Source organism: Camelus bactrianus, chromosome 12, assembly GCF_048773025.1.
Source record: "Camelus bactrianus isolate YW-2024 breed Bactrian camel chromosome 12, ASM4877302v1, whole genome shotgun sequence".
In the NCBI taxonomy this organism is placed as follows: domain Eukaryota; kingdom Metazoa; phylum Chordata; class Mammalia; order Artiodactyla; family Camelidae; genus Camelus; species Camelus bactrianus.
Window position 1 is genome coordinate 29,851,641 of NC_133550.1, and position 20,902 is coordinate 29,872,542.

General features: G+C 37.2%; 2 protein-coding genes across 3 annotated transcripts in view; one reads left to right on the plus strand and one right to left on the minus strand.

Moving 5' to 3' along the window:
* Positions 1-1,765, plus strand: part of SYN3 (synapsin III) — a 447,670-nt gene extending 445,905 nt beyond the window's left edge. Inside the window, exon 15 of the mRNA XM_074375107.1 lies at positions 1,180-1,765. The gene's annotated coding sequence lies outside the window, so the exon portion shown is untranslated. The remainder of the gene's footprint in view (positions 1-1,179) is intronic.
* Positions 1,759-20,895, minus strand: FBXO7 (F-box protein 7). Of its 2 annotated transcripts, none has more exons than XM_074375109.1 (9): positions 20,588-20,895; positions 16,465-16,759; positions 11,524-11,751; positions 10,002-10,143; positions 7,777-7,860; positions 5,798-5,893; positions 3,813-3,989; positions 3,444-3,481; positions 1,759-2,445 (listed from the first exon to the last, which is right to left on the minus strand). In XM_074375109.1, the coding sequence occupies exons 1-9, from the start codon at positions 20,893-20,895 to the stop codon at positions 2,056-2,058; spliced, it is 1,758 nt and encodes a 585-aa protein (XP_074231210.1). In that variant the 3' UTR covers positions 1,759-2,055. The 2 variants fall into 2 exon arrangements, with proteins under 2 accessions (XP_074231210.1, XP_074231211.1); XM_074375110.1 differs by lacking the exon at positions 20,588-20,895 and adding an exon at positions 20,367-20,514 and having other exon boundaries at positions 16,465-16,607.
* Positions 20,896-20,902: the final 7 nt, after the last annotated feature.

Here is a 20,902-nt window from a genome sequence, read left to right on the forward strand (position 1 = left end):
CATTTATAAATGGTGGGGGGCAGGGGGACAACAAGTTCTGTTAACAAAAATAATGAAAGGGGAAAATAAGAGCCAGACGAAGGCATTAAGGTTACAAGCTAGTGATGTGGAGCTGCATCTTATTAACATGGTCACCACGGCACTCTATCTTCCGTCACAGTACAAAGTGATGTCAGGATGTCATGCAGTGAACAGGCTACGACCAAACCATGAGTTCATTCTCATTATACACCAGCACATATTAAAGCTCAATAGTCTGTCTAATGAAAAGAATGTACATTTTACAAGCTTCTAACTATAAATTAAGTTATTCCAGAGGAAAGCTTTGACGGTAGTTTTAAGAATTCAGAGTAAACTATTGCAAGAGGACTGCAAATTTAGGTATATGACACACTGCTGGTATCCTGAACTAAGATTTGTCACAAAGGCTAGTAAGTCTGAGGTGAGGTCAGAAAGTAGCACCTGTATCTGCAAGACACCAGCACCATTCACAGACCTCTCAAGGACCACTCAAAAATGACTGCATTTTGAAAACTACTGTTTAATAGTATATGGTGCTTCTGGTCATCACTATGTCCTTCCATTCCCACTACACACACAGCCACATACACACAGCACAACCTAACATTACACGGCCACAACGAGGTGTACTGGTGAACCAGGATGTTTTGGACCCATCAAAGTTTCAGGGTGACTCTTTCAACCCAGACCCAGTTAATGCCATGTGGCCTCTGGTGAACACTTTTCAAAAAGCTGTCCTATAGCTCAGACATTACAAAATACCACAGAAAAAAATGTTAACAGCCCCAGTACTCTACCTATACATTAAGCTAATAAAGGTGACATGGCCTCTGGAAAATAAATTATTGACTGAATTTTCTTCACTGTGATGGAAAAAAAAAAAAAAAGACTATGATGTGTAGCAAAAAAAAAAAAATCACATGTATGTAGGACTCTAAATATTCTTGCAGCACATAACATTCCAAGCCATTTCCTTATATGCAAAACAGATTTTTTTAAAAGCAGGAAGATATTGGCAATATTACTAAATATTTTCTGCAGATACTGAGTGTTTTATTCCTGTGTTGTGATTCAGATTTTAATTTGTCACTATAGCATGTTTCTATGGTTGTTTGCATTATGCTAAGACATCTGTGTTTGGCCTTTTTCTTATTGTAGGAAAAATAAAACTTGAACTTTGTGTATTTTAAGTCTTAAAAGCAAAATGTTCTTCAAATAACGAGGCTATCTTTGAAGAACAAGTATCTGGCAGCACCAAAGCAGTTTAACTTTGTTGTTAAAAGATGTCATCTACTCAGATTACAAATTAGGCACCAAGTATTCAAAACACAAGGGGAAAAAACCCATAACTCCACTCCAGAAGAAGCCAGAAACAAGAGTCCCTAACAACCCAATGGCAGCCAAACAGCATCACTTCAGAGCACAGAAGTTTCAGCCTGGAGCCTAAGAACAGCTGCAGAGAGAAAGAGGAGGTGGATTCAATTGCTGGTGAGTGTCCAAAGCTCTCACCCCAAGTTCAGCTCAGCCAAACTAGCTCTGCTTTTATCCATTTTATAAATCAAGTCTGCAAACGATTTCATTTGAAGAAAGGATGCCACTGCAAAATACAGATAATCTCTTGCAACCATCTGATGACAATGAATAGGTTCTCATCATTTTGAAATGTCCAAGTAATGTTGTAAAGCTGTTCTGAATATTTATATTTATCTTTCTGTAATAAAAGTCAAGGCTGCTATGTAATTTACACTTGATTTTTTTTTTATTCTGGTGTAGAACACTATCAGTGAACAACCTTCATTCTAGAGGGAAATTCAGAAGAGAGATGACAGTAACCTGTTATTCCCAGGGCCAACCCTGTCATGCCCTTTGGGCCATGTCACCCCTGGAGCTTTAAATATATCTACCAAAAGGCTTCTGTGAGTGCATTTCTCACCACCACAATCAGAAAACACTAGAGATCAACACCCCAACAAGATGACACCTGTAGTTTTTTTTAAAAACCAGAACAAGCTCCAGAGTGAGATTACAAATCAGTCACATGAATGGCAGCCGGTTGTCAGTTGGCCGACCCCTGCTGGGTCTTAAGGGAAATCTGTCATTGGGGCCACCTCGCCCTGGCAAGATGGGATTAGGTCCTGGAAGTGGGCCAATTGGATCAAAACGTGGTCTGAGTGGAGGGAACTGGCTGGGTGTCTCCCCAGGCCCAGGGATGAGTGAATTGATTGGGTCCCCAACATAGGGAAGTGTTAGTCTTTCATCATATTCACCACCAATAATTCCTGGAGGAAGGAGAGAACTAGGAGGAAAAGGCCTGGGGTGCAATGGGTTGGGATAGAATGGAATGGGGTGGGGTGACGATGGCAGGAACATCACATGCCGCCCTCTCTGAGCTTCTTTTCTTTGTTTGTGCCTCTTCCTGTACAGCTATAGAAAAACAAGAACAAGATATGGTAAGTGAGTTGGCTGTTTCCCCCAAGTTCCAATTTGCTTTCATTGTATAGATCTATCTATACTTTTCCCACACTATGGAGGCAAAGAAACCAATGCACAGAAGAGAACTCTTACCAGTTTCTATCTTCATGAATAAGGTAGTAGCTGTGAATACAACGCCAAATGAACTATATTCTCTAACCACACTGCAACTGAGCAATTGTGACAACTTGGAGTAACAATACATCCAATAGAGGGATAACTGAGTGACATATACTCTCAAGACTGCATTCTAGAGCTCTCAAGCTGATGTGCAATTTTAAGTCAGCCTTTTTTGAAAGTAGAAAATTTAAATATTTGTTGAAAATATCATGCCACAAAATAGAAAAAGTTAAGGTACTGGTGGGGGGGGTAGGAGGGGCGGTCAGCACTTAAGTTCACTTTCTCACCTAAATTATGTCCCTAATAGATCACAATTTAAATAACAACACAAAAAGATGACTGTTTTAGAGGATGGAACATATTCCTAAAGAACAGTACTATGTATTTTGTACATATCTGAGGACTCTCACTGAAATTTATCTCTAGTCCTTCATCCCAAGTTTCTCAGTCCTCTCAATGCATCTGCAAATAAAACGTTACTTATTCTTTTCATAGCATACTATTTTAACTAGCTAAACAGATGAAGACTACTCCAGCACAAAAACAACTCTTTTTTTTTTTTACAATAGAAGAAGGAAGAATATTTTACATTAAGCAAAGGTAAAAATCATCATTGTGTTAAGATTTTTTTCCTGTGTAATTACAAGAAGATAAGGACTATTTATTTTACTATCAAGGTAAAAGTTGAAAACATTTTCATTTACTGAAAAATTAGCAATAAATTTGATTGTATTATATCATAATAAAAGTGGAAAATATGCCCTTCACGTATTAATTCACTAGTTATTTCTGTGCTATGAGCATTGGCCTTGATATTTAAAAATACTTACTTCTTTCCAGTCTGTGTCTCGACCTCTGACGGTACCATCTACAAAGAAAAAATAAAAAATAAAGATTTAAAAATGCTTTACTCATCCAGCATTAAGCCTGTCTTACTTCCATTTCCTATCCTGAAATAGTCTACTTGGTCTAATGCGCTATTTGTATTGGAGAGAACACAAAACTGAATGGGGAGAGTTTTCAGGACACAGGCAAAGGTATATAAAGCTTGGAATCCCTTTACAATAAGGCTATGTTATGATTAGTTCCTACTCTTAAAAAAAAAAGAGCCCACAACTTAAAACTTCTGGGAAGCTGGGTAATTAAGACCTCAGTAAGAAAGAACCCTTTTCTTGTTAACATGTTATCATGGAAATCACCTCGAAAATCCCGCAGATATAAACACCTCCACAGAAGTTGGTCATTTGAGGCAATGAAGAGATCGTGACAAACTGCAGACAAAGAAAGGACAGAACGAACATCCAAAAGTCGGAAGATCCTTAGTTTCAGCTCCAGTGGGAGGACTACCAACCCAAATACATCTGGTAGGTTCAGTGCTAAAAGGAAAAAAAGAATAGGTATCACTAAGTAGAGAACATCCTCTTTTCCCCACATATTCAAACCAAAGTTGCCAACTTTCTAGAGAGATGATAAATTAGATGGTATTCTCAATTATCTAAGTATGTCATCTATAACAGAATTTTATCCCCAGGTTGACTATATTACTACTACTAACTCTAAGCCCCCAATTCCCTTTATGTTTTAGTAGAGAGACAAATTACTTCTTAATACAAATCAAACAAATAGCTATGACAATTTCTAAATACTAGCCAATGGACTGTTTTGTTTCAAGCAATATTCAGTGCAACAAAAAATTCTCTATTCAACTACAGAAAATGGTTAATTCATTGGCTTTTATATTTGGTTCCTAATGCTGCCACTTATTAGCTGTGTGCCTATGGATACGTTATTTAAATTCTAACTCAATTTTCTCATCTATAAAATAGGTTAATATTACCCACCTCACTGAGTTGAGAATTAAACATATAAATACATGTAGAGTGCTTAGAATAATGTTTGGTACATAATAAGCACTCAAGTGTTAGATTACTATTATTTGATGTCTAGTAAGCTGAAAAAAGGGGGGGGGAGGTAGATAAATTCAGAAGCAAAACCATAAAAGGAAAAGAATAATTTTTTCCAAAGTCAAATGAAAATTATTTTTTGATTATTAGCTCCTTTGAACATATGGGATACTATTTTCTACTAGCAAAGCTATAACCAAAATCCAACAAGGGGTTTTAAAATTCACATTATTTTCTTCCCTCACCACCAACCAAAGAAAACTACAGTTACAATAGCCTTGTACCATGTAACTTGAGACCTAAAAAAATTATTTTTCTACATACAGATAGCAGATAAAAGCCACATATCTATCTGCATAAATCTGAAATTATTTACCAGCTAAAAGACTGTGGTAGATTATGATTCTACTGTATCATTTTCTACCCTATAGTTAGACTTCCCCGTCCCACTACGATTAGGTTTGGCCATTTTGACTTACTTTGTCCAATGAAGTATGAGTGGAAGTGGTACATCATTTCTGAACAAAAACTTTAATAACCAACACAAGGTTAGGCCACTGGCCCTCTTTTCCCTGTGCCACAAGAAGTGCAAGTCCTGGGTCAGGACTACTCACTACTCCTTCAGCTAGAGCTAACCCACACACAACATGTAATGAGTGAGAGATACTTTAAGCCATGGAGATTTGAAAATATTTTTTACTACAACATAAGAGAAAGCTGACTAATACAAGGACATTGAGTTAATTATAAACCTCACTGAATTACAGTTTCATCACCTATAAAATGAGAATAAAATCTACTTCAAAGTTGTTAGCATTAAATAAGAATGCATGTGAAATATCCCAAGTACCTAGAAGAGTCCCAATAAATAGTTTTTTTTAAAAAGACCCAATTTACAAGCTATACATTATTTATATATGTATTTACTGAACACCTATTATGGGCCAGACCCTGTGCTAGGCCATGAGAATACAAAATGACATATTTCCTGTTTTCAAGGTATTCACAAACTTAGGTGGAAAGAAATCATATCAACAATTATGATACACTGGAAGAAGGGCTACAATAAAGATATGTGCAAAATGCAGTGGAAATAAAACAGGAAATGTATAGCAGTTAAGGAATTAACATTTAAGCTTAGTCTTAAAAGAGCAAAATTTTGACAGATTTATCAGTCTAGAGGAGGAGAAAAAAGGGAAGAGTCATATCTCATACTTAAACATGTGTAAACTTACTATTCTTTCTAGCCATTCAACCTGTGATGATTTATCATTTCTCACCTTGTCGGGTAAAAGCCAGAAGAGGATACACCAGCTGGTCTTTGAAGAGGCGAGAGAGCTTCTGAAGATCTTTGTATATCTTGGCTACATTTTCCCCTAGGATATTTTTTGAAATGAAAAATCAAAACACAAAATCAAGTGGAAAAACGAAATAGTGTCCTCTGCTTCTGCCAAACCAAATCAAAGTGGTAAGTTTTCACACATAATTCCTACATACACGAAACGAACCAAAGTCTCGATTAGAAGAAGTATACAGTGTGTGACTCTGAAAACTGAAACATCTTTAAACAATTTTTTCCCCTTCATGGACCTATTATAGAAGTAATTAGGAACTTACAAATAAAAGGGTAAATAACAGTGCCTAGTATATACCAGGTACTATACTATGAGCCACAATAAAAACTGATTAAGATGTCTTGTCAAATGAGCAGCATATTCCTACCCAATATAAAAAGTACATATTGAAAACAGTCAATTAATATAATCCATAAGCTTATAATCTAACAGTATTAACTTTCTTCCTCCCCCTTCATTTCCTTTTTCCTTATTTAACAGAAACCAGATCATCTGAGCTACAGTCCTATAAAAGTTGTTTTTGAAAAAAGGCTCAGGAGTAAAGTCTATTCTAATCATAAACTACACCGTTTATTAGCTCTGTGACCTTGAAGTAATTTAACTTTCTCTAGACCTGTTTCCTGATCTACAAAATGGGCATGATAACCTCTACTGCGTAGAATGTAGAGTGTATCTACTCCCGATAGCAAGGTCCTCCCTAATATAGAGATGAATATACAGTTTTTTAGCCAAGGAATTTCAAGTTTTTCTGGTGTTAATGGTAAGACCATCTTTACAGATTTATCAATCTAGTTCAGACACTCTCAACAGAAGCAATACTGTCCCCAACAGAGCAAAAATCCTAGCTATTACACTGGTTTGTAACCCTCCAAAGGGCCACAGTATAAAAAAACTATACAGTATATCCATGGAATTAAAATTTCATAGGGAGAATGATTTAGGGGGGAGAAATGTGTTGAAAGTCTCCTTAAGGGACTGATAATGAAAAAAGCGTTGAGAAACACTGGTCTAGTATGACATTAAATATTCAGAGACTTTTATTAATATGCACTCTGATGTCTCCTTTTCCTATCAGTTTTAGTTTATATAAATTCGTCTATCGGGGCCTGATCTCCCCTGGGAGCTAACAAGAATAAACCTCTAGGCTTCCAAAGGCAAAGATCTAGATCTAGGTAGCGTTCTCTTAAAAGACACTGGTGTAAATTCCATCACCCCACTATATAAACCACACCACTCCCTATCTGTATTTTAAGTTTACTATGAGAATAAAATGGAGTAACATCAGTAAAGGCACATGTCCAGCAAAAAACAAGCACTTGAAAGAAGTTAATTCCCTCTCCATCCCATCTCTTCTCTTTCAACTACCTACCTGCCTTTGGGATTAACTGAAAAAGAAAAAAGAAATTTTGTCTTCTTTACATCTATTAATTTCATAGAATATAGCAAAACCATGCCTAGAATGAAAACTTTGGTAAAGTTTCAATCTTTGATACCAATGTATCAAATAACAACCAAGTTTATATAAGTTTAAGCAAACATTTTGAGTGTAGTTTTTCCTTCAATATTTTTCAATAATGAAATTGTATTGTGTGGTTTCCACAAACACAGATCCTCTCCATACTGGTTAAATACAATGCTAGAAAAATCCACAAAGATTAATTCAGAAATTATGAACCATCAATGGTATGTGAAGCATTACATACTATCATATAATGGCAATATAAATATAATTTAGCATTCCAAGACCCTCAGAAGAACAGGAAAACCAAAATTCTGTAACATTATCTTGAACTTCTTTAATCTCATTCAGAAACTGTAAGTCTTTTGAACATTACCTTCCTGTTTTTTTTTTAAAGTGTACCTCTCAAAGCTTCATCCCAAAAGTTAAATCATGGTTATAGTACCTGATTCCTCTTTGCAAATAAAAGATTCTGGCAGCAGCTGCAGTCTTTTCACACTTCTAATCTCACTGTTGATTTTTAGTGTAGCTGTAAATAAGCAAAAGAAAGATGATGAAAAAGCTTTGTAATTTCATCAACTGCCTTCAGTTTTTAGTATGGACTTGCATTCCCTTGCCCCCAATATACATGAAGGACACATTATACAAACAAACTGCTCTATGCTTATTTCTTTTCCTCACGGCAAAATCCAAAGTGCAAACCTGCATCTCATTAAATCAAATCACTCTAAAACACCACTTTTAAAAACTACAGTAAGCACCTTTATATGAAATCCACTAACTATTACCAACAGCAGTTTATTAGTAGTTGAAAGATATGCAACAAGGTTAAAGGGAGACAGTTAAACACAGTGCAGTCATTATTTCTAATGAGGTCACTAAAAACTCCACTTTTTATTTAACCCTTGGCAAAGAGTCTTCCCTTGTTTATTAAAAGAATCCTTCCAGTTTTCACAGTATCATCTCTCTCTAGACCCAAAGGACTAATATTCTTGACATTGCCAGGGGGTTCATTTTTAATCATATATACAAAGGCACACTTCATCTCACTCCATGAAAGAGCCTGTGATGTGCCTGTGCACATGTCTTGGGTGAAGGAAAGATTTAAGGACACACTGCTCCTTTTCAAAGAACTAAGCCTGGAATAGCTGTCTGCCACCCAAGTCCACAAGTAGCTGATTTGCCAAGAATTAGTGAAGAACAAAACATCAAAAACTAAGACATTCAGCAGCTATTCTCTATGTTAAGTATCTTAAAACTAGTAAATAAAGGTTAGGATACACATGCTGTTAAAGTGCCTTTATAAGAAACTGAAGCCAAAATTACAACCTCACATTTATTATTCGGTAACTTCAACCATGCAAGTTATGATGTGATGTAGCAGAATATTAGATGAAGGCAGAAACTGCTGACTCTCTGTGAGTAAGAATGCCCAACTAAAGTTACATTTGCTAATTGTGATGAATTGTTGAAGAGACACTGCTGGGTCCCAGTGCCATCAAATAGTCACAAACTGACCAATGTGGAATACCACCAAAGCTGTTAAAGCTAAAATTTTGAGGCTCTTAAATAACATTTCAAAGAATCTAGTGATTACAAAGAAATAGAAGAAATTACATAAAAAGGGACCTAGAACTATTTTATTTCAAAGATCAAGGCAGTATAAGTCAGTGGCTTCCAAATAAATTTTAACAGAAAAAACATTTTCCAACAAAATCTTACTAGGGATCTCACTAAACAAAACAAACATGTTGCTGTTCAAGGTTTAAGTAGCAATAGGGGTTCTATTAAGCCTCCTCTTTGCTTCCATCTCAGCAGAAACTAGTAGCTGAAGAACATCTTAAAACACTAAGCTAAGGCACATCAAAGCACCTGTCTTTGTGGTACAAAAGATGAGCATCAATGAAAAATAAAAAATGAAGTCATTCCAATCTTACCATACTATCTTACCTAGCTAAAAGGGTAAACCTCAAAAATCAAAACAGAACAAAAATGAAAGAGTCTAGTCACTCAAAATGGATCTCCAGAATGTGTGACTGAACTATTCCACAGATCACTGGTAGTTGGTATAGATCTCTGTGTGGCCATCTGACCTAAAATGAAATACAAAAATGGAATGTATTCGTATCCCTTGACATTTCTAGTATGAAAGAGAACTAGAAAAAGAAATTCCATTCAGAGTGACTCTTGAGGGTGTGGAGAAGTAGGGATAAAACACACATACCGAGACCTCAGAACCCTAACAAGTATTTGTGTTCAGAGATGCCAACCTAGATAAAAAGTGACCCCAGCTCAATCTCACCTCTCACCATCTCTCAGTTCAAAACCTGGGTTAGTAAAACAAAAATTAAAAAGCCATCCACCAGCATAAAGAAAAAGTACTCTTCAAAGAGTTCATATGTAATAAACTCATCTCACTCCTATTTATCACTAACTCCCCCAGAACAAAAATTACAAGGTTAAGAAAGCAAAAGTCCCAAGAGTGAAGGATGCTAGCCTAAACATCTGCCTTGCATTCTACAACCTTTCAGACCCATGTTATCAGTGGTCCCAGGATTAAACAAAGTTGAGAAAGACTCATAACTATATCATGATAGCCAATCACTGAAGTGGCTATAAAATGTCTGGAAAGAAACTTGTAAGTATTCATAAACCATGCCGTCCCATTACCATTTATGACGATGAGATTTCCCAAAGGCACACAGGTGAGAGCAGCAGAGCCGCCCTCACAGAGAGGATGTGTGTACTGCAGCTTATACACGCCCCCCGACCTCCAGTTCTCTGGCATGGACACAGCTTTGGCTTCAGTCCCCTGGGAATGAAATGAAATGGAAACAAATAATGAAGAAAGGTGTTACTCTCAAAAAGAATAAAAACCCAAGAGGCCTCTAACCTGTCTACAAATAAGCATTCCATACAGTCCCGGTAATAAAATTTACCAAATCATTAATATTTCTAGTAATAAAACTTTGATAGAAAACAATGTCACAATACATTATCCACCATCAACATTTTTGTGTAAATAGATAACAACAGAGATAGGGACTGATTTCTCTCATCAAAGATTTCTCTCTCTGCCTAGCAAAGCTGTATCATTATTCAAGACCCCAGCTCAAATACCACTTCCTTTGTGAAGCCTTTTTCAAAAAAAAAATCCTATTTGTCATTCCCTCTATTTTACCCTCTAACATTCTGTTTGTATTTCTATCGCCACATACTTCTATGATGTTATTTATCATAATACATTATAATAATATATATTTTCCTTGTATTTGTTTCTTTGCCCTACTTATGGACTCCTTGAGGACAAGGACTGTCCCAATGTCTTTATATTCTAATTCCTGACTCAGTGCATGGCATGGTGAACATATTTAATGATCACTGAATCTACGTCTTTGTTACCCATAGCGTGGCCCACAAACCAGCAGCATTGTTATTATGTGGGAATATGCTCACATAATATCTCAGGCTGCACCCCAGACTTACTAAAACAAAATCTACATTTTAGTAAGATCCCCAGGTATGCTTATGTATGTTAAAGTTTTTAAAACTTCTAAATGTTCTCCTCTGTGAATCTTTGGCATCCTATAATTGTATTTGTTCCCCCTACAATTTAGCCAATACAGTATAATGGTTTATATACTTGTCTCTCTGTCTGACTCAGACTGTAAGCTACCTAAGAGCAGAGGCAAAGCACTGTACCTGCCACTGGCAGACATTTATCAAGTGGATAAGGAATGAATGAAAGAACGAACAAATGAAGGTAAGCAACTACAGCATAAGAACAAGGTCCCTCTTTCTAACGGAATCCTATTAAGTTACTGGCTCATAGAGCTATTAACAACAACAACAACAAAAATAACCTAGTGAGTCCTCTGTCTAGTCATGCCTAATCCACACCCACTGAGAACATTTTATCTACGTATTAGTATATGTAATCTTTTGGGTTCTTTAAAAACCATACTTGTCATTAATTCTATAGTACTAACTAAAAATGACAAGGAAATGAAGGAGAAAAAAAGAAGAAAAAGAGGGAAGGGAACAGTTACTGGCTGCCTATTGTATGCCCATCACTGTGTTCGGCACTTTACATTAACACCCAGATACATTTAATAAAGAAGTCTAGAGCACCACCTCTTTTCTAATGGGAAACTTAAACCCTAACATGTCTGTTTTCTGCCTGTACTCTTACCTGAGGTATGTAACCCGACTCCAACATGAGAAGATGTATCGATACTATCAGGGCATCACTGGGGTTGGAGCAGTCAGCTGACTGATACAGGGTCTCTAATGAATGTGGCACTTGCCCTTCCACCGCTTCGCTGCAGAGCATTGGTTCTGAGGGATAGAAACCTGTGCCCTCTTCCATATCCACAACATCTTGAATTGACTCAGCTTCAAAATTCTGACTGGGCCCTGACTGAAAAAGATAACAAAAGTAATGAATTCATTAGACTCTCATTTTTTCACACTATATTTTGTATCCCAAAGTGAACTGAGATTAGTGCTCAGAGCCAAAGCACATTATTGGGTTCAGAAACAGGACACATTTTAAGCAAACTCTTCTAAACAAATGAGCCTGCAATCTGCTCCTCCATCCTGAATTCCTTATCTCCACTAATTCTGGCTGATATGCCAAAAACATGGAAATCATCCTCCACTTTCCTTTCTACCTTATAAAACCCCACCCTCAATCTGATCAGTCCTCAAAGTTCCACTGAATCTATCTCCTAAATATCTCTAAAATCTGCCCCTCCCTACTGCACTGGTACTTCAGACTCATTTAGCTCCTAATTTCCAGCAACAGCCTCCCCAGGTATCCCTTGACTCTTCTTCCTTGACTTCTAATACATTCCACCCACTGCTGCCAATTTTTTGACAGTAGAATTTGGTCATGTCTCAGCTTAAACTTGCCAGTATTTCCCCAATGCAGACAGTAGCATTGCCTTGGAATGTGACCCTAAGTGTTCTTAGGAAAAAAGAAGTCTGTAAGCAAGTAAGTTTGGGAAATGCTTCATGTTACAGCCACCCAACCTCACCCTCCACATTCACAAAATACATTTTGGCATTATAAAGCTCTGAGAAGCTCAGTAATAATAGTTAAGTGAGCATAACATTTAACCAAGAAACACTATCCTCCTCCTTCCTCAACACACAGTATCCCCATAACACTTACAATCTCATGAGACAAGTTTTTCATAAAAGACATGCTGAGAAATTCAGGCCTACAAAATAAAGTCCAAACTCCTAAACTTCTTAGCATTCAAGGCCCTTCATCACCTGATCCCTGACTCTGTATCAAATTCTGCAGTCCCTTCCTTCCCATTCTAGAATTCCCCACCCCTCCAGGTAATACAGACTACCTCTCTGCTTTGCCAAGGCCTTGATTACTGCAGGATGATTTTATTACACTGTATTGCAATTTTCTGATTACATGCCTATATCCTACCATGACCACAGGCCTAGAAAGGAACAGATCACATATCACCCATTTCTGTAACACCAGAATAGTACCTGGCACACAGTAAGTATTCGATAAATGTTTGTTGAACTGAAGGAAAATATCTTAAAATTTCGTGTTTTTGTTTTCAGTGTTTCCTAAATTGCACCATGCAAAAATTCTGTAAAATAGGCAAGACAGATGATGTCGCCTTTTTATACATGCTGTAATTTTGATTCCGATTAAATAACATAATCAATGTTACCAGCTAATAAAAATTTGAAATGTTATAGCCACCCAATGTTTGGACATCATATATTGCTTCAATAAGACTAGGTTACCTATATTAATTTTGCTCAGAAAGACTGTTTCCTAGGTATGTGCTCAACTCTTAATGCAAAGCACATGTTTCTTCTTTTTAAGTTCGTATTTTCATTAGAAAAGGAGCAGAGGAAATTAATCCAAATTCGGAAAAGATCCAGATTCACTTGTTAAAACCTAGAGGCCAATGACCATCCACACTATCTAAAAACATGGCTCTGACATATTTTTGAGCAAGGAGAAACTATTTATTAAAACAACTTAACACCCAACTACATTATGAATTACAGGCATACCTTGGAGATATTGCAGGTTGGGTTCCAGACCACTGCAATAAAGTGAATACCGCAATACAGCAGGGTCACACAAATTTTTTGGTTTCCCAGTGTATATAAAAGTTATATTTACACTATATTGTAGTTATTAAGTGTGCAATAGCATGTCTAGACAATGTATATAACCTTATTTTTAAAATATCTTATTACTAAGAAATGCTTACCAACATGTGAGCCTTCAGTGAGCTGTAACCTTTTTGCTGTAGTAACATCAAGATCACTAATCATGGATCATAACAGATATAATAATGAAAAAGTCTGAACTATTCTGAGAATTACCAAAATGTGACACAGAGACAGAAGCGAGCAAATGCTTTTGGAAAAATGGCACCAACAGACTTGCTCAATGCACTGTTGCCACAGACCTTCAGTTTGTGAAAAACACACTATCTAAGTGCAGTAAAACGAGGTATGCCTGTATATATGCTCTTGCTTCTTGTGCCTAACTTTTAGCCATTTACTACTTACTGACAGTTGTGTGGGAGAGAATACATGTGAGGGAAATCTATTAGAAGGTTACCCTAGACTGATAATGACATGGGAGGAAGATACCAGAATCCCCTGGTGAGCTTATCAAACCTCACACCCACTCGAAGAGAACCACTGACATTCTCTGGGCCATCCTGATATGATATACTTACCATACTCTTCATGTATGTGGAAATGAAAAAAAAAAAGTTTAGCACCACCTCTCTAAATAGATCATTTGTCGTATGTCATTTACAAGTGAGTGGAACAAGTTGACTATAAAGCAATTTATAGCTAATATTAGGATCTGTATCCATGTTATGCGTTTCTCATTGAAGATTCAACAGGTACTAGATGAATTCCCAAATATAATGAAATAAGAAAATTAATTTACACTTAATCAGAAGAGCAAAATTTTCCTACTGTTTCAAATATTACCCACCTATTTTTCTTTTCCAATGCCCCATTCTACGTCTAATTGACAAATCATACTGTTTCAAGTGCTTAAAGCATTATTTATGAGATTTCAAGCTCAGTTTCCACACTAAAAAGTTTCTACCCTATAGTCTTAGAATACAAAACAACATACTTTTAGAACTGAAATTATTAACTTGAGTCAATATTAATGTCTCAAAATTCTCCAAAAGGAAACTAGTGAAGTAACTATCATATACCCTATGAAAAATTCCATCTTAATGATTTTAAGAGTACACAGAAATAAAGGGAATGGGTCCTTCTATCAGAATCTCTGAATGAGTCTATCAGCAGAAAAAATTCAGAAATGTAATTTAAATATCTGGCTAAATACTCTTACTCATTCCCTAGATTACCTCTATGAGACAGAAGCTCAGAGATACATAATGAGTCCTGGGGGAAAAAAATTCACAAAAATACTTTGAGGTTTATAAAATCTTTTTTAATGTAATCTCTCTGGATACTATTACTAAAAACCTAAACATAGATGATTTTTATAATTTACCAATCAGTTAAAAAGTATTTTTTAATATCTGTCTACACTTAACATGATAGGCACAGTGAATACTTATATTTAAGGCCCACAAAAAAAATTAAGTTGAAGTGATAAGTATACACACACAAAACTAACAAGATGGCATATGTATTGGTATGAAAATATTAAGTAATAAAGTGATTATTTGTGCCATACAAGAAATCAAAAGGAAGGATAATAAATAATGAAGTGTTTACAAGGCAATAATCAACAAAAAGAAATTGAAGGAAACCATTGGGCTGTGGTTGGCAAGGCCTTGGAAGGTGGGCAGAGATGTAGACAGGAGAGGGAGGAAAGGTAGTGGGTTCCAGGCTGGGAGAACAGCAAGGGCAAAGAGCGAAGCAGTCACTAAGTTGTGTATGCATGTGCACATGCGAATAGGTGAATGTGCTGCTGCAAGATAGAAAATGAGGAGGAGTCCAGTCCAGTCTAACTGGAGGTGATAGTTTACAGGAGGGAAGAGCAGAAACTAGCTCCAGAAAGGTTGTGGGCTACCTTTCAGAAAGCCTTAAAAATTAGGTTCAGGAGAACAGACAACATTCTCCTCCTCTGTGACATGAACTAGAGATATCTGGTCTTTTTCAGTTCAAAAGTTATGAGCCCAGGTGTATCCATGACACAGAGTTACTAGGGAGCAGAGGAATAACATAATCAAAAATGTGCAGAGAGAAGATGAACCCACAAAAGTAGACTGAAAAACACACACTGGAAGCCTGAAATGGAAAGGAAAAACGGACAAAGCCTGTTAAGGGGCTGGATATAAGGAATCAAAAATCATTCCAAGGTTTTACGCTCTGCCATTGACAGAGAAGGTCACCGATTCAGGAAGAAGAAACCATCAGTGCACATATTTTCAAACTTATGTTAGCATCTAGAGTCTGAGGTGACAATTTTTAAATTCAGGTATAAATGCCCTGCAAATCATTTGGAAATAAGTGAACTATATATAGCCTTAGTGAGTGGAGTAGACCAGAGAAACAAAGCTGGGAATCATGAGGTTAGAGGCAACAACAGAAGGCAAGGGATTATACATCTGAAGGAGTGGGTGTGTAAACAAAATAAATATGTAAAAACTGGATTCTTCAAATGCCAGACCTATGTTGGTCCAGGCATTTAGCAGTTTAAAAAAATGTTTTCTAAGAGAACCCTAGTGCACTATTGGTGGGAATGTACATTAGTGCAGCCACTACAGAAAACAGTATGGAGGCTTCTCAAAACATTAAAAAAACTACTATGTATAAAATAAATAAACAGCAAGGATATATTGTACAGCATAGGGAAATATAACCATTATTTTATAATAACTTTAAATGGAGTATAATCTATTAAAAAAACTGAATCACTATGCTGTATACCCAAAACTAATATACTGTAATAAACTGTAATCAACTATACATCAATAAAAAGAAAAGAAAAGTAATTAAAATAAAAATAAATTTTCCATAAGAATATTATCTACATTCTACTAATGATAATTATCCCGACTGGCACAGAATTCAATTGAGCTATTCAGTATGATTTATCAACTACTCTATTTCTTGTCTTGATATTAACACCTACCATACTGTCATCATTGCAGACATCAGATTTGGCTGCCTGTCCTTGGAATGAATCACTCAGTTGTTCATCCTGTATGCTGGATTGACTGGAGCTGGCGGCCAAAGAGGGTTGGTCATTATTCTGGAGTGAGGAATGCTCTGAATCTGTGGATGAAGGTAAGTTAGGTGCTGGAATGGCATCTTCAAGAACCAAACATATCAAGTCCCCAGAAACAATCCCATATGAAGCCAAGGTCTCTTCATCTCCAGTGAGGGCATCCTTGTTGTTCAATGTAATTGCAAACCGGGTATCAGAACTGCCAAGAAAGACGGATAAGGATAGTAAGAGCTACCTACTACCATTACCCTCAATAATACATTCGGAACATATATAACGTACACTGTATGACCCAGCAGAACTAAGTAATCAAAACAAAACAAAACAAAAATAAGAAGAAAGCCAAATCTTGGAAAAAACTATCAAAATTATTTGTTCTTATCACCAAATACCTAGGTTATAGATTCTAGCGGGGGGGATAGGATTAGCATTTTCTATCGTTAATCCATGTTTCCATCACGTCTAAAACACATAGTTTTTTATATTTTGTCATCTTCAAAATAGGGATGCTTCTTTTTTTATAGTCTTCTTTTTTTTTTTTAACTTTTGCCGGGGGGAGGAAATCATTTATTTTTAGAGGACATCCTGGGCATTAAACTCAGGGCCTCGTACATGCTAAGCATGTGGGGATGCTTCTTAAAATCGATGACATATCACAACTTTAATGGACAGCATTTTTTCATTTAGTGTGATGTAAGGACGTGCATTTTAGGATTGATGGCAAATGAGATTCAAGGAAATAGTTTTTTTTAATATATAAATTATATCACATCATTCCTTTGCTGAAAATCCTCCAATGGCTTCTATTTGACCTTGGAATAGAATCCTTAACAGGGCCTCCAAAGCCCAACATTTGACCCATACCTACTTCTCCTACCTCATCAATCCTCTCACTCACTCTTCTCTGTTCACATGAGCTTTCTATTCACTCCGCAAAAACAGATCAACCTCACTGCAGCCTCTGGGCCTCTGCGTTTGCTCTTCAAGCCCTTTAAATGACTGACTCTCACTATCCAGGTCTCAACCCAAATGTCACCTCTTCAGAGATGCCTTCCATCCAGCCTCCATCACTCTATTCCATTCTCATGTTTTATTTTCATTATAATACCAATATTAGAAAATATCGTATTTATTTGCTTATCATCTCTCTTCCCCACCTCTACCACAAGAATTTAAGTTTCATAAGATTGGCTACCTTGTCTGTCTAATTCAAAACTGTATCTCCAGCACCTGGCAAAAAGAAGTATTTGTGGAATAGACACAACCCATAAACATTAGATGGAAAAATCCAGATGAGGCTGGAATCAGGGCTACCCTTCAATATCCTTCCAGGATAGTTAGCTTTTGGCGGTTCCAAAGTACTAGACCTATGTCCTAAATGAATATTCATAATCACAAAAAGTTAGATGAGTGCATGTAGATGGCTGGGTATAAATTCATCCGTCCTACTGATAAGTTCATCCTCCTTACTGATGACCAGTTATGATGTCTTTTACATGGAAGACAAAACAAATCCAAAAACCCAGTGCTAAACTAGCTAAGAGTTCAAATTAGTCAGAAGCAATGAACCCTGACTCTTTCTGCAGCACAGATTATCTGACCTTGAGAGAATAACTGTCATTTCATCACATAATGGTAAGGAATAATTAACAAACCATTGTAGAACATTTTATAAGATATTTACACTCAGTAATGCTGACTTCATTAACTTTTTGAGAGGTTAACAAAGGATGAAGTCCTCTGAAAATCATGTTCTGTTTATTTGTTCTTACAATGCTACATTTTCAAAAGTGCTCCCAATAATTCATTTATGTTTTTCTTCTGCATGTAAATACATTTTTTCTTACCAATTAAAGTGTCTTTGATAGAGAAATTACTGAAGTTTTAGAAACTACTCTTGCTTATTAGAAAAAAAGTAGCCATGCTTCTGTTTTCAAATGTTTTGATAAAATGTTGAAAACCTGCCAACTACCCTGAAAAACACCATCCCATTTTTAACAGGAAAAAAAAAAACCTACCTCAAATTAACTACGTGTTTATGGATCATTTGTCACAGCAAAAGTTTTGTTTTTTTCATTGTATTTAGTATAATGTCTATTCAATATCTATTCATAAAAAAGGTAAAGGACTGTCTGCTTAATAAAATGTAGGCATTCCCTCTCCCTTTAGGAAAAAGGAAGAGCTATTTCTGAAGTAATATATGGTTTTCCAGGAGAAGGGTTAAAAAATGGACTTGTTTTCGGAAACTGAAAAAAAATGAACTTCATCAGGGAATGCCATCCTAGAAACTCCAGGCCTTCGAAAATTATTTTATGGCAAACCTAGATCCATTTGCTCAGCAAAGACACTTAAAAAGTAATAATGTCATATGGACACATTTTAAAACTGTCCATTTATTAAAAATGAACACACTCAGAATGAATTTACTTTCACAAGCTGAAGCTTACATTCCTTCCAGTTAACCAGCCTCAACTGTAAAAACAAACCTGAAAGAGAAACTAACTTGAGTTCCTGGGTAAACAAAGTGTCATATTCGGTTTCACATCCTTTCCAGACTGTCCCGCCTAATTGAAAAATAATAATAATAAAACATATATACATATATGTATGAAAATACCTTAAAAAGAGAAGTAACTTTTTAGCAGATACAAATTATTATATATAAAATAAACAAGGTCCTACTTTATAGCACAGGGTGCTATAACCTGTAATAAACCATAATGTAAAAGAACATGAAAAAGAATATACATGTATAACTGAATCACTTTGCTGTACACCAGAAACTAACACAACATTGTAAATCTATACTTAAAAAAAATTTTTTTAAAGAGAAGTTCATTTTTGTTCAATACCAAGGAAAAAACAATAGGCACATCAATTAATATAATGTTTAAAAGGAGTTATGTCAATCCTCATTTCCTGTTTTTACTTTTTTAATTTGGAAGAAAACAGGCTTACTTTTTAACATAATAATGTCTTAACCTGAAAAATGAAAGAGAGATTCATAATATGCCCTCATTTTACTGAATTCACTGAAAATAAAATGTAAGTTTATAAAAGTCTTATGAAAGGAGTCACTTAATTAACAGAAAGATTTCTTTTGAATAATTCACCTAAAAAGCCCCAGGGAACTTCATCTTTTGTATTTTTCTCAGCACAAATTTCAAATTCGCTAGCTCAGTATTTGAAGAGGACCACCTGACTTCTGTTCTTCTACTCCCAAATAATTGTCCCCAGAATCTCTTTTGGAAAGAAAGCAGCCTCCTGCAGCCCCATAAATTAATAACAATTTGATCCATTATCTCTCAGTGTCACTGCCCCCAAAGTGCAAGCTCTCCAGGGACATCATAAGCCAACGTTTACCTTAGTTTTTAGCTTAAAAAGAAAAAGGCGCAACATCTACCCCGGGAAAATAAAATTATTTAAAACAGACCGACACACTGCATTTTGTAAAACTTTGCAGTGGGGAAGGCAAAGTGCTCACCGCGGCGCCTAGTAAGTCAGCACTTAACGGAGTCTTGAGGTTACTGCAGCCTCACCGCAGAGGTACAAGTTACAGGTGGTCTTGGATGGAGGGCGGGTTTCTAACCTCTTCCAGTACTTTCCAAACTTTTCACTGAAATGCTCTGACAGCTGGAGAGCTGGAGATGGTGAACTTAAAATTAATTAAATTGCTGAAAGCCTGGAAAGGTTTAACCCAAGACAAGCCCATAATTTCCAACTCTACATTTCAAAAGGCGTGAGAATTTTGCATCCTAGCCTATCGCCTGGGTTCGTTCACTGCAAAAGCGGAAGCGAAGGCTCACCCTGGAGGGGATCGGAGCCTCCGGGCCGCTGGGCCATGATCTCCCAGAGCCGGAACCCGGTGAGCTGCACCCCAGTGCCTGCTCGCGTCACAGTCCCAGGGGCGCGGGCCCCGTGACAACGCGCTCCCTGCCCGGCCACACGTGACGGCCCGGGGCGTGCCCGCGCCACCCGGCCCTCCTCCAGGGCCCGCGGCGTGCCCCCGCCTCTCCGTGGCGCGTACCTGTACCCCCAGGTGGGTAGCAGGGCCTGGCTCAGGTACGCGCGCAGCTGCCCCAGCGTCGGCTCCGCTCCTGGCACCTCCAGAGGCCAGGTCCGCTTCTGAAGCCGGACCCGCAGCTTCATGGCGGCGGCAAGAGGCCCCAGTGGCCCGGACCCCGAGGCGGCGACGGTGACGACGGAGCAGTCGGGCAGCTCCCGCTCAAGCGGCGGCGGCCCCGGAACTGCGACTACCGGAGCTATGGGGATGCTGCGGAGTAATGGACCAGGCCTCGCCGCGGCAGCCGCTCTGCCTGCCGGTCTCTGGAACATGAGCGCT

Excerpts from the sequence above, each read along its gene's own strand:
- FBXO7 (XM_074375109.1), bottom strand. The coding sequence starts at position 20,895 with ATGTTCCAGAGACCGGCAGGCAGAGCGGCTGCCGCGGCGAGGCCTGGT. Across the intron at positions 10,144-11,523 it reads AGTCGGGTTACATACCTCAG|GGGACTGAAGCCAAAGCTGT; the intron begins GTAAGAGTACAG and ends TTTCATTCCCAG. Across the intron at positions 7,861-10,001 it reads AAATCTCATCGTCATAAATG|CTACACTAAAAATCAACAGT; the intron begins GTAATGGGACGG and ends GCTTATTTACAG.